The sequence below is a fragment of the Apostichopus japonicus genome, chromosome 19 (genome assembly GCF_037975245.1).
Source record: "Apostichopus japonicus isolate 1M-3 chromosome 19, ASM3797524v1, whole genome shotgun sequence".
NCBI classification, from domain to species: Eukaryota; Metazoa; Echinodermata; class Holothuroidea; order Aspidochirotida; family Stichopodidae; genus Apostichopus; species Apostichopus japonicus.
Window position 1 is genome coordinate 6,447,519 of NC_092579.1, and position 12,337 is coordinate 6,459,855.

The 12,337-nt window shown below is 34.4% G+C and overlaps 1 protein-coding gene across 1 annotated transcript in view; it reads right to left on the reverse strand.

The window, feature by feature from the left end:
• The window catches only part of LOC139959749 (uncharacterized), a 150,099-nt gene that overhangs the window by 66,442 nt on the left and 71,320 nt on the right, over positions 1–12,337 (reverse strand). Inside the window, exons 58-59 of the mRNA XM_071957583.1 lie at positions 11,656–11,702; positions 4,502–4,651 (exon numbers count right to left, since the gene is read on the reverse strand). Coding sequence (XP_071813684.1) covers positions 4,502–4,651; positions 11,656–11,702 — 197 coding nt within the window. The remainder of the gene's footprint in view (positions 1–4,501; positions 4,652–11,655; positions 11,703–12,337) is intronic.

Consider the following 12,337-nt stretch of genomic DNA (forward strand, 5'->3'; position numbering starts at 1 on the left):
TTAATTATGGACACATAGGGATATGCGTTAGTGACATGCAGTACGTACATTTATATATATATAGTATAATTAATTAACTATAAATAGTCCATTTGAACAAGGATCAGTGTATTGGAAGTAACTATAACAATATACACTTGTACATGCACTTGTGGACTGCGTCACTGAGTATAGCACGCCAATATCCCACCCAAGCGTTAAATGTTTTAATAATGATGTACGTGAGCTGTATTCGGGATGATGTTTTACGGCGCGCCGAGCAAAATGATGAAAATTTTGTCACTAAAGTCGATGGAGTTTTTATTTGAACAGTCAGTCAATCAATAAAGGTTGCTATGACGATATGTTGAATCGAGATGTACTAAGGATTAAGTATATTGAATGAAGGGAGTTCCCTAACAACCTAGCCTAAAGATTCATATTATATTAGTACACTGAAAAGACTTGATTATATAGTCAAAGAAAATGCATTCAAATGACGTATGTTAGTGCAAACTATTATTTGACAGACTTATGAAATAAAGAGTACAGCCAGATCAGATTTAAGCTATTACGAGTTTTATGAAAATTGTTGGATGTTGTTGGAACCAATACAGAGAACATTCTTTATCTCACTGTAAAGTACACTACGCCATCACGAACTGCAAATGCATTGACAAGGTAACTTAACTCTTAATGATAGAAATTGTAAGGGAATCGATAACGAACATGGTAAGGGGAACCCTAAGACGACTAACTGACCTAATAAAGTTAACACAAAATACACAAAATATTGAGCTTCACAATAAGATAAATTATATGTGTCTTCAAGTGTTATAAATTTTTAGTTAAAAATGTTAAGTTGTCTTAAATTGTTGTGCGTCAATATTATTTAAATGAGGAGCAAACCTACTCACCATCTTTAAACGTGTACTTAAGCTCCTTTTAATGAACTAGTTTCCTAAACTGCTTAAGAAAAACTTCTTCTTTTCTTGATGAGGGGGGGGGGGGTATGTCATTATATAAACATCACGTCAGAGCAAACCATTTTGTCGTATGATATACCGAGCCACTAGAGAAATAAATTCTCCAATTTCCCTTTTTTCGTCATTTATATATATATATATATATATATATCTATATGTTTGTAAAAAAGCAATATACTGGTGATGGTTGATCCTTTTGTGACTATACATCTTGAAAGTGAATCAGAAATGTGCTGAGGAAAGTGTTAGCGACTCAACTTCGGGTTTTATTTCTGACCGAGGTGCCACATTATAAACATACTATTTTAATCGTTTTATAGGGGTTTGACAGACATTCCATTCGTACATGGATTTTAGTTTCTCACTTCTTAGCTATCCAATTCGTGTTTTAACCTTCATTTTGTTTTCTTTTAATAAGATATTGGCCTATCTTAATGCCTAATTGCAAAGTATACATAACATAACGACCAAACTACCGATACACTTTGAACCCCACTTCCTCTTGCATCGAGACTGTGATTGTATGATTATCGTCAGATGTGTATCACGATTCCCTTAAAAAGTTAAATCTAGATATACTGCACATGATCTTAGCCAAGGAGGCCGAGAAGCGAACAAAGTAAAACCCATTGGTGGTGTTAAGTTAGAGAATAAAAGAATATTTCGAATATTTTTTAGAAAAGATTGTACCATTACTATTAACTATAATGCTTATACATCGGACGACGTCGACCAAAGAAAAATAATAATAATAATAATAATAATAATAATAATAATAATAATGATAATAATAATAATAAATGCATAAATAGACATACACATGGTAACCATATAGAACTGTACCGTAATAACTTAATACATCTAATAATGCGATATGTAATCTACATGCGTTCAGTGTTTACCTACAATCGAGTTTAACAGTACTCTCTGCAATGCAAATTACACAAGCTAGGCTATATGATTCACTCATTCAAGTGTATCGATTCTTTGGGCTGTTAAGACCACACCTAACATCATCTACTTATTTTCATCGATCATCCTTTCAAATAACCGTTCTAATCATTTTCTTGGAATGTCCGTGCAGACAGAAAGTCCATGTAATAATTAAGGGGTCCAGCAAATGTTTACAGATTCGCTGCCTTGCCCCCTTTCAATGGATCAATGCCATTGCCCCCTTTCAATACATCTATGTCATCGCTTTTGATGAAAGTTTGTGGGAGTATTATAATAAACACTCTGTAGTAAATGTTATGACAATATGTGTAACATATGTGTACGTTAACTAAATATGATGATTGGATGCCGATTTATGTACAAATTAACATAGTTATTTTTTTTTAAATAATGAGTCACCAGGAACAGACGTACACATAGGCGTAGGAGCCTAATTTGATTTTGGGGGGGGGGGGCTGTAACAACTTGCCCGAAAAATACAACCAAAATTTTTCGCGCTCTTCGCGCGCGCGCGTTTAACATCTTAATGTGCATATCATATAGGCATGCATCGGTTATAACATCACATGCCAATAACATACCATCATTTTCCGTGTTATTACCCTTCCATATTGGTTAGAATTATTGGGGAAAGTCGTTACAACAATAACGATCATAATTATATAAGTTTAACCATTGAAAACACATTGCAAATTATTATTCTTTCAGTAGGTGCCCGAAAAATTCTCAGCATATTGCCCGAATTTTCACCAAAAAAGTTGAAAAACACGCTGCAAATTATTATTCTTTCAGTAGGTGCCCGAAAAATTCTCAGCATATTGCCCGGTGGCGGGAGGCTACAGCCCCCAGCCCCCCTCCCCGCCTCCTACGCCTATGGACGTACATATGTAAATGTTTAGATTTACGATCATAGTTTGTTGAAAGATATATCGGAAGTATAATTTGTTATTTAACGTTATACTTTCGTTTTGTTAACATTTTGTGCTTTTTCATTCCACTGCTAAGTATTGCTGACGAAGTTCCCAGGGGGATCGAAAATTCCAATATATTTTCTAACACATTACTCCATATTTATCAGTTCATTAGTCTTATTTCTCTGCTCAGTTTGTCTAATTATATTTTCTTTTAGACTACACGTGTATCCTTTCTTTATATGTTTGTAAAAAGAAGAATAAAATATCCATATTATCATTATAAATTCTAACCATATAACTTGGTTTCAAAGGACTACTCTATATATAGGCAGTAACTTAGTTTTCATATATCATAGTCCAAGAAAGGAGAAACCTTTGAATGTTGTTAGTTCTGCCTCAACCTAAGCTATTTCATTCAAGATCTTCAGCTTTAAAATATACTTAATGTCTGCTTGGAATGCTCCTTTAACGTTGATAAGTACGTCACCCCCTCAGAGCAGAGCTATAACTTTGAATGTTCATCTACAATGTGTTTTAAATTCTAATAACTTGCCAAAAACGTGTTCTTTTATATTCATATTAACAACAGAACATTTTTTGAAGGCATTCAACACATTTTCATATTCGTTAATAAAATGCATTATTGACTTTACTTCTAGTTACATTCGTGAATAATTAATATGCTTCAGGTATGTCTGGTTATTTCTTGTGTTGTTGTTATTCTATCATTCTACCACATATATTGGGTATACATATTATTACGAATTATCTTGTTGTCAAACAGGTGCGTAGCCAGGATTCTGGTGTGAGGAGGGGGGGGGGGGCAAATTTCTATGGATCATATAGTCCGTGTATGGCCGTCTTGGGGAAGGGGTTGTCCCTTTTGAAAATTTTGTTTTTCGAAAAGGGCTTAGATGCAAAATGATGCTATCAATTCCATTTTTTAAAAATACATTCGTGTACTTCAATTTTGTGGAAATACTAAAACGAAAAAGTACTGCGTGCGCACGTATTCATGAGGTGACTTTTCATTACATTCTCTTTAGAAGTCTACCCTCCCCCAACATTTATATATATATATATATATATATATATATATATATATATATATATATATATATATATATATATTTGCTCCTTCTGATTTTTCATCGTCGCCCATCGCGTACCCAAAAATGTCTGTGTAGGGGCACTCTTCTCCTTGCCCCCACCCCGCTGGCTACGCCACTGTGTAAAAAAAGATTACCCTCTTGAGATATGAAGTGAAATAGCCGTTTTTTTGAACGAATAGGCAGCAGGAATTTGTGTGTTTTAACAATGCCCTTTAACTGTTCTACTTTCACGTAGTTAAACCGTAGCCTACATCATAACTGCCGCTTGAAAACGACAAACGACTGATCTCCCTCAGAAACTAAAAATATAAATCTGTCCATTTATGAAAGTCTCTTTTTGAAAAAAAATTCTGATATACTTGACCTTTTATATTTTCCTCAAATATTAGATAAGCGCAGCCATTGTTAACAATCTGTTGCTTGTATTACTTATATATGCTTTACAATACACCCTGTTTGGACGCAAAATATACTTTTACTTTTCAGTGTAGTAAGTGACTGCCTGTATAAACTTATAAAGCTACCGTGCAAAATATTAAATATTTAACCCACTTACCTTGTGGATGGACGAAATTAAATGATATGAATATGATTTGCGAAAATAGTAGAAATCCCAAATTGGTCTTCATTTTATGTTGCATAAAAGACCGTGAAGGTGGGTTGCTGGAAAATGTTGTCGGTAATATCGAACAGGATCCACTTTCCTCTGAAATTCACATGTAATGAATGAAAAATTGTTACCAGCTGATAACTTTCATCATTAGGCTAAATTCTTTCCTCCGAACGAAAACTTTCTATAAGCAAAACCGACTTATCCGGCCGATATATGTAAAATCTTTTCTTCTGGTTGCCTTAGGTTATCATAAAATAACCAGTGACGTAAGCCTATAGTAGTTTAGTTAGTGGCTTTTAACACGTTACAAAATCTATGCATTTCTCAAATGATGCACTGCTACCGTGTTATTAAAATACAGCTTGAATGACGCTATACAGCCTGTTCTATGTAAATAATGATCTTGCTTCCATTTAACGATACCCTCTCTTAGAACTTCTCTTTTCCATCGCCCTGCTACAGTCAAATCAAACCTATTGTGATGGAAATTGATTTTTTTGAACAAACAATAGATGCGACTGAAAGGAGAGACGCTGCAAGTGGTGGCCATGGTGACGGAATGATTCGGTTCAGTGAATAGAGGGCTCTATAAGCTTTTGCTTTTAGCTTTTCTTGTGTCAAAATAAAACAGAAACTGTTAGCAAACTGCTTATCCACTAAAGGTACCGCACCACAATAAGAGTAGTGTTCATTTGCTCGAAAGGTTAACCATTGTCAGAGAAAAGAGGTAAAAGTACCTAAGGCAAAGCTTGTTTAAGCATGTTATCAGTTACTGTCATCGTTTGTTCTGCCTTTATATGGAATAGCATAATTTAAAGTACAGATGGTGTGCAAATAGGGAGGATTGAAGGTGATATAACTCATTTTAGAAAATCTTTGGTTTAATGTTGATATTACTCCGGGCGAGCAGATGGAAGGGTGGGGTTCAGTATGCTAAACTTGCTCCTCTTCTAGCTCAAAATCTAAATTGTCATGATATGGAAGTTTGCAAGTGCCATGTTAGGCCAAGATCTCAGCTATCGTGTGGTGGGTAGGATATACCACTTGAAAACTTCTATCGATGCTTTGGCAGGTCTTCAGAGTGACGAGTTTAGTGTGTAAGTCAATGGAACCATTAATTGTGGTGCCAGACCTAAATAGCCTGTGTAAGAGAATGTGTAGAAGTAAGTGGGCCTGACGTTTCGATCCTCTTTCTTGTGTGTTAGGACGAGGCCGGATTGGGTTTAATGAGTAAGAGAAATGAATGGAATTATATGGTTCAGAGGCGGGCATTATAGATTTTGAGTGGATACGGCCTATTATGATTGGAGGAAGTTTAAAAAACTATCAGAAACAAATGCCTCACTATTTTGTGTATAACGTGTCTACTGAGTTATGACATTTTTGTTAACAACCAGAAAGCCACTTAGCTTTGTGATTCCTTGTAAGTTGCTCAAAATTCAAACTAATGCAACCATATCTAACTAATGTAAAGGAAGTGAGTTAAATTTGTCCAAGAATTAAGTGAGAACCGGCAAAGATTTGAAGAAATACTTCATGGGCAGCAACCATGTCATTCACTCGTAAGGATTTTACAGTATAGAATTTCACCAAAATATTTCAGTATCCAGAGAGAACAGTCCTCATATGTGACAAATTGACACATTTTACCAACTTTGAGCTAGCAAATCCCTTTAAATAGTTGTTCAGAGTTACATGACATTTATTGTGAGATATTGTGAGACATTTCTGAATAAATTGCCAAGTGTTTCACCATTCGAGAGACTGTTGACCCCTTGAAGCTCAGAGGGAGAAACCTTTATAGGATGTTTAAGTGCACGTTTAAAAGCATGAGTATGAACTTTGAAGCCGATATCATTACCTGCAGTGGGTGCTAGGTATGTTTCGTTGAAGACCTATAGAGCCCCTTCACAGAACTAAACTGAACTGAATTTGACCAACCTATGTTCACCAAAGAAAATCATGGCATTAGAGAATTAACACATTTTGTGTAGCTTAATTTTGGAGTTATCATGTGGTTTTCAGACTTTGCTGCCAGTTGACCCCGTGTGACCTTTGACCTCTACCAATTTCAATAGGGATTATTGCACTCACCAAGCTGGATCTGCATACCATGAATGAAGTTCAGCAAAGATGTACGTTTTGAGTTATCGTGTACACAAAGCCGTTTTCAGGCTTTTTTTTCAGACCTCTGTTGACCCAAAATGACCATTGACCTTCACAGAAAATGATAGGACCCTTGTACTCAATAAGACGGATCCACATACCAAGTATGAAGTTAATCCACCATTAACTTTTTGAGTTACCGTGGTTACAAGCAAGTTTCACACACACACACACGCACGCAATCACCATAGCATATAGCTTGATTTTGCCTCCGACAAGGATAACAAACATCCCATAGAAATAGAAATTGAGCACATCTGCCAGATGGTTGAGATGTTGATTACCCGTTAAAGGATTTCTGGTGGCTGAATTTAATTGCTAAACAAAGTTGCTGAAAATATTCTGAATCTTTTTTCTCGAAAATGTCATCCTCATAGCATTTTGTATTGCGAAGACAGGATTATTTCTAATTTTATTGTGGCATTTAGTAAATGTATCTGGCAACAGCAGAATGGTCGATATCTTCGGGGCAATTCAACTAAGCATGCCTTTGCTTTTCGATAGAACTTGTCAATCATATATCAACAGAGGAAAAGAATATTTCAACAAACAAGGTACATTTTGATACAAATTCTCTGTTCGGAGACCTTTGGCAGCTAAGAAAGCATTCCAAATGTATCAGGTTTTAAGGATAAATCAACAAGAAAAGGATAAGAGTCCCCAAGAAAAGCTGTGAGTAGCTGAAGGTTTAGCCAGACAAAATAGGTTACATTCAAGCAAAAAAAGAAGAAAATGTTCTCAATTGTAATCTTCTTTATTTTTCATGGTAAACACAAATAAAGCTACAGTGACTATGACCATTATAGTCACTAGCCTACCATTCAATGTTTAACAATGGTGGGGTGTATGTTCAGTAAAAGATGAATAACCAGTGGAGTCCACAAAGTTATCATCAGGTGACATAAAAAATGACATCACTAAAGACAAAACAAGCAAGAAGTTTGAAGAAGCCGTAATAAACGAGAATTACTTCAAGAAGAACCTTATGAAGAACCTTACACACTTCAAAAAGACCTTATGAAGAACCTAATGAACTTCAAGAAGAACCTCATGAAGAATCTTATGAACTTCAAGAGGAACCTTATGAACTTCCAGAAGACCTTATGAAGAACCTTACACACTTCAAGAAGACCTTATAAAGAACCTAATGAACTTCCAGAAGAACCTTATGAAGAATCTTATGAACTTCAAGAAGAACCTTATGAACTTCCAGAAGACCTTATGAAGAACCTTACACACTTCCGGAAGATCTTATAAAGAACCTAATGAACTTCAAGAAGAACCCCATGAAGAACCTTATTAACTTCAATAAGAACTTTATGAGCTTCAAGAAGAACCTTACGGACTTAAAGAAGAACCTTATGAACTCCAATAAAACCTTATGAACTTCAAGAAAAACCTTATGAAGAACCTTATGGACTTCTAGAAAAACCTCATGAAGAACCTAATGAACTTCAAGAAGAACCTTATGATTCCAAGAGGAATCTCATGAAGAACCTTATGAACCTCAAGAAGAACCTTATGAACTTCAGGAAGAACCTTATGATTTCAAGAAGAACCTCATGAAGAACCTTATGAACTTCAAGAAGAACTTTATGAGCTTTAAGAAGAACCTTACGAACTTCAAGAAGAACCTTATGAATTAGGTGTATGAGAGCCTTTGCAATAAAGGGTTGGGTTAGAAGACAAAGTATATAACGATAACAGCTTGATAATTAAACAAAATACAGGTATAACACAGGCATGCTTTCAGTTTTTAAATATTAAAAGTGAACAAACAAGATTGCATGAAAACACTGAAGAAAAACTCATTAATAATAACTTGATGCATAGACCTGCTATATACCATTATGAAAAGATTAAAATTCCTAGCTAACATGAGCAGTATCAATCAATCATTGTTGCTGAAAATTTACCCCCCTCTCACCTCAACTCCCGTCCCGGAAAACAATTAAGATTAATCCTTACTTTGAAATAGTTTAGATTTATTATGGTATTAATATTTTATTGTATACTCTACGATTAATACTATTAACTATTAATTTTCAAAGAACTCAATGATGTCACTTTTAACCAGTGATTATTTATTAGTTATGATAACTGAAGTGATTTATGATAACACTTATGATAACAGAAAGTATAGACCATTGGCTTCTTGATTATTCAACAACCACATCATAAACTTTTGTTTACTATAAAGAAAAGTCTGTGTATACTGTCTAGCTAAACAAAACAAACAAAGAACCAAACAAAACATATCCTCAAATGATGCTGTGAAATTTAACAGAGTCAGAAGATGGTTCATCATGGTTCAACAAAAGAAACACAGCTATGACATATATATGATACATGAAGAGATATTCAGAGAGGAATGATATCTGATGGAATTAATAACTGGAAGATCTACTTAACAGTAGATAAACAGTCAAAAAATAATAATAATAATAATTATGGCAATATTACAAAAACTGGAGACATTGAAATTTGTGAAAGACACTTTGGTTAACAGGAAGAAAATGAAAACGAAATCAATGGTATATTTCAGATACCACAAAAGGAAAATATTTTTTGCATAGACAATTATAAAGACTAACAGAAATATAGGAACCGTTGTGTTGTAATGAATTTTGACTCAAGTAGGTAAAAATTTCGAGTAAAGTGACTCACAGAAGTTTTATTCCCCCCTTAGAAATAGATCAGTGACTCCGAAAGTCACTGGTGATATCTTGAATCATCTGTATAGTGACAAGACTTATTAACGACTTAGGGAACATGAAAATAAATCTTCTTCGAGGTTTAAAATAATCTCTTAAAACTGTTACTGAAAGATAGACGTTAAAGTCGTAGGGAAAATTTTAGACCCATATTTTTCAGGAGAGTAGGCTGAATAATGACCTAAAATATTATGAAAAAAGATCAAATAAATTATATGGAATGAAATTTGAGAGGTGATCTCTGGTAACACGGTATTGTAATGTACTGTGGCCATTTAACTGGTGTTCCCAGCAAAGAAATGGTTATATAGGGATCACCACCAACTAGTTCAGTTGGTAGACTGCTGGGCTCATAACCCTGAGGTCACAGGTCAAATCCCGTTCTAGCCATAAATGTCTTTGCTCCTTTCCATTGTTTACAATACCCCAGTCAGTTTTCCATTGTTCATTTACTTGTGTAACCTTAAAAGTTGTCACAGTCTTAAAATCAAAGAATCCTGGGAGTGAAGTAGAGTTTCTGGCAGAGCTTTTACTAAAACCACAAACGATTGAATTTTAAACTAAAAGAACAGGAGAGATAGACCTAGATCATTCTCGAAATGAAAATAAAAAATTGTTTTGACAGAAAAGACGATGGCAAATTTGAAATGCTTAGGTAGAACGGAAGATTTTACTATGTTGACATGAGTTAAATTTTCAGGAGGCCAAAATATAGCTTTAAACAAAAGAAGCCACATTTATATCTTGGAATTAATATCAAAATTGAGAAGGAAAAAAAAATCTTGGCCTTCTTATCATAAAATTTTAAATGACCAAATTTAGAAAATATTAAAATCTTGTTGAGAAGATCCCTATAACCCAGCTCATCTGGAATTTATCTAAATGGTAATATTTAATATACAATGATTATGAATATTCATGAAATCCAAATCTGAGATCGATGCCAGCTCGATCCCTTAAAATATCTTTATTTTTGCCTAGTTGATTCAATCAAGGTTGTGAGCTTACAGAAACAGCAATTATATACAGAAAATTTCAGGAAATGATTTAAAAAAAAAAAAAAGGACTGTCAGGTGACGAGAATTACAGAACACACATTCGTTCAGGTAAGATTTTAAAAATACTGGTCATACCAGATGAATTAAATCTACAAAGTTAAGACAAAAAAACAAATTTCAACTACCCAAATGACTCAGTTTCCCTGAATTTTTCATTTTTAAGAACTCACTAGCTAATCGGCTAACAATGGTATTAATTTAATTCTGACACTAATTCAGAATTTTTTTTACATATGTTTGATATTAATTTTAGGCAGAGCGGGAATGAGTATTCTTCAATTCAAGTTTAGAATTGCTTTGAAGCAACCTAATGTGGTAGTAGGGTACATATGAACTAGGAGTGGCTGATACACTTGCATGATATCAATCTACAAGCCTTCCTGATAAACACAATCAAAACTAGCTATGAGAAACTCTCCAACTTTCATCCAGCTACATTATGGCTATCAAGAATTGTTTAAGGAAATTTCGCCCAAGGTACAGCCTGGGCACAAAAACCAAACAATTTAATCTTCCCTTACCCCCAGTCCCCTCACAGTGAACAAGATTAACAGTGTGATCATGACGGTGCTTATATCAAGAGAAGTATCACAAGTCTATATGAAAGGGGGGGAATAGACTCTAAATATGATCTCAGTTGAAGGTTCCTGAGTGATCTAATGGCTACTGTGTATCTGTAAAGAAGGAGATACTACACAAGACCAAAGCCAAAAGGCTGATATTTGTAAGTCGAAAATGAATACCCACAGAAATACATATAAAACTTCTAATGCCATAATTCAACTAAATATTGAACAAAACTAGCAAGCTTGCCAGGTTCTTTGAGCTATGAACAAAAGTTGATCATAAACTTTACAATTCTAATATAAAACTTTTTAAAATGGCATCATTTTCCCTCCTCCAACTTTTCTTTCATTTGTTTCTTCCACATGCAAAATTAATCACTTTGCTCTCTGATCGGCTACATTCATTTTGTCTTCTTTTTTTCCCCTCAAAATTTAATTATAGCTGATACAATATATTACGATTCATTTCTCCTGGTCGCAGAACTGCTTGCATCTGTGATAGATTTCCTAATGTACATTAATAAATGTTCTTTCTCCTCAGTACAGACATTCCTGTCAGAGGGCAGTCTTCGCTAATGTGAAGTCTTCCGTACTGTCTGGCCAAGGATTATCAAATGCATTCAGTTCAGCCACCGTCGTTCTGGAGAGATATAAAAATGAATGGAATCTTTCAAAGTAAAGATAGGAACTACTTCAGGTTCTACGTTTAACAACCCTTGTGATGCATGAAATTCAATAATCTCCAGAAATATTTTGCATCAACTAACATAGATTAGCCATTTTACAAAAAAAAAAATTAAAATGAGACTTAAAAATCCTTTTTTGTCTAACAGATTTTGTTGTCCGATACCTAACCAGTAGGGAGAAGTTTAAAGGCTTGGAGGTGACGAGAAAAAAATTGCAGCATTGTAAAAAATCATATCTGTGAATTATATAATTCGGAGATTGGCTTGGAAAGTCTAAGGAGACATGAAAAATATCAAAAATTTATTGAGATTTCAAGCAACACCCATTTGGAATACAAGAGCTATCCATTTCCAAGTTCATAGAAACCCTGTTAAGAATATCTTTGCAATCAATGCTAAATAGAAGCACCCCCCCTTGGGATACCATCTTATTAAAGTGAGAGTGAAATCTGTTCATTTGATGCAACCTGAAAACTGACAGGTGAATGAAAGTTAACATAGCTGTAACTTTATACTATTTCAAACATTAGCACCATTCATCCCAGTAATGTATAAGACGTTTCTATAAATGAAGTCTTTTTCTCCTAAG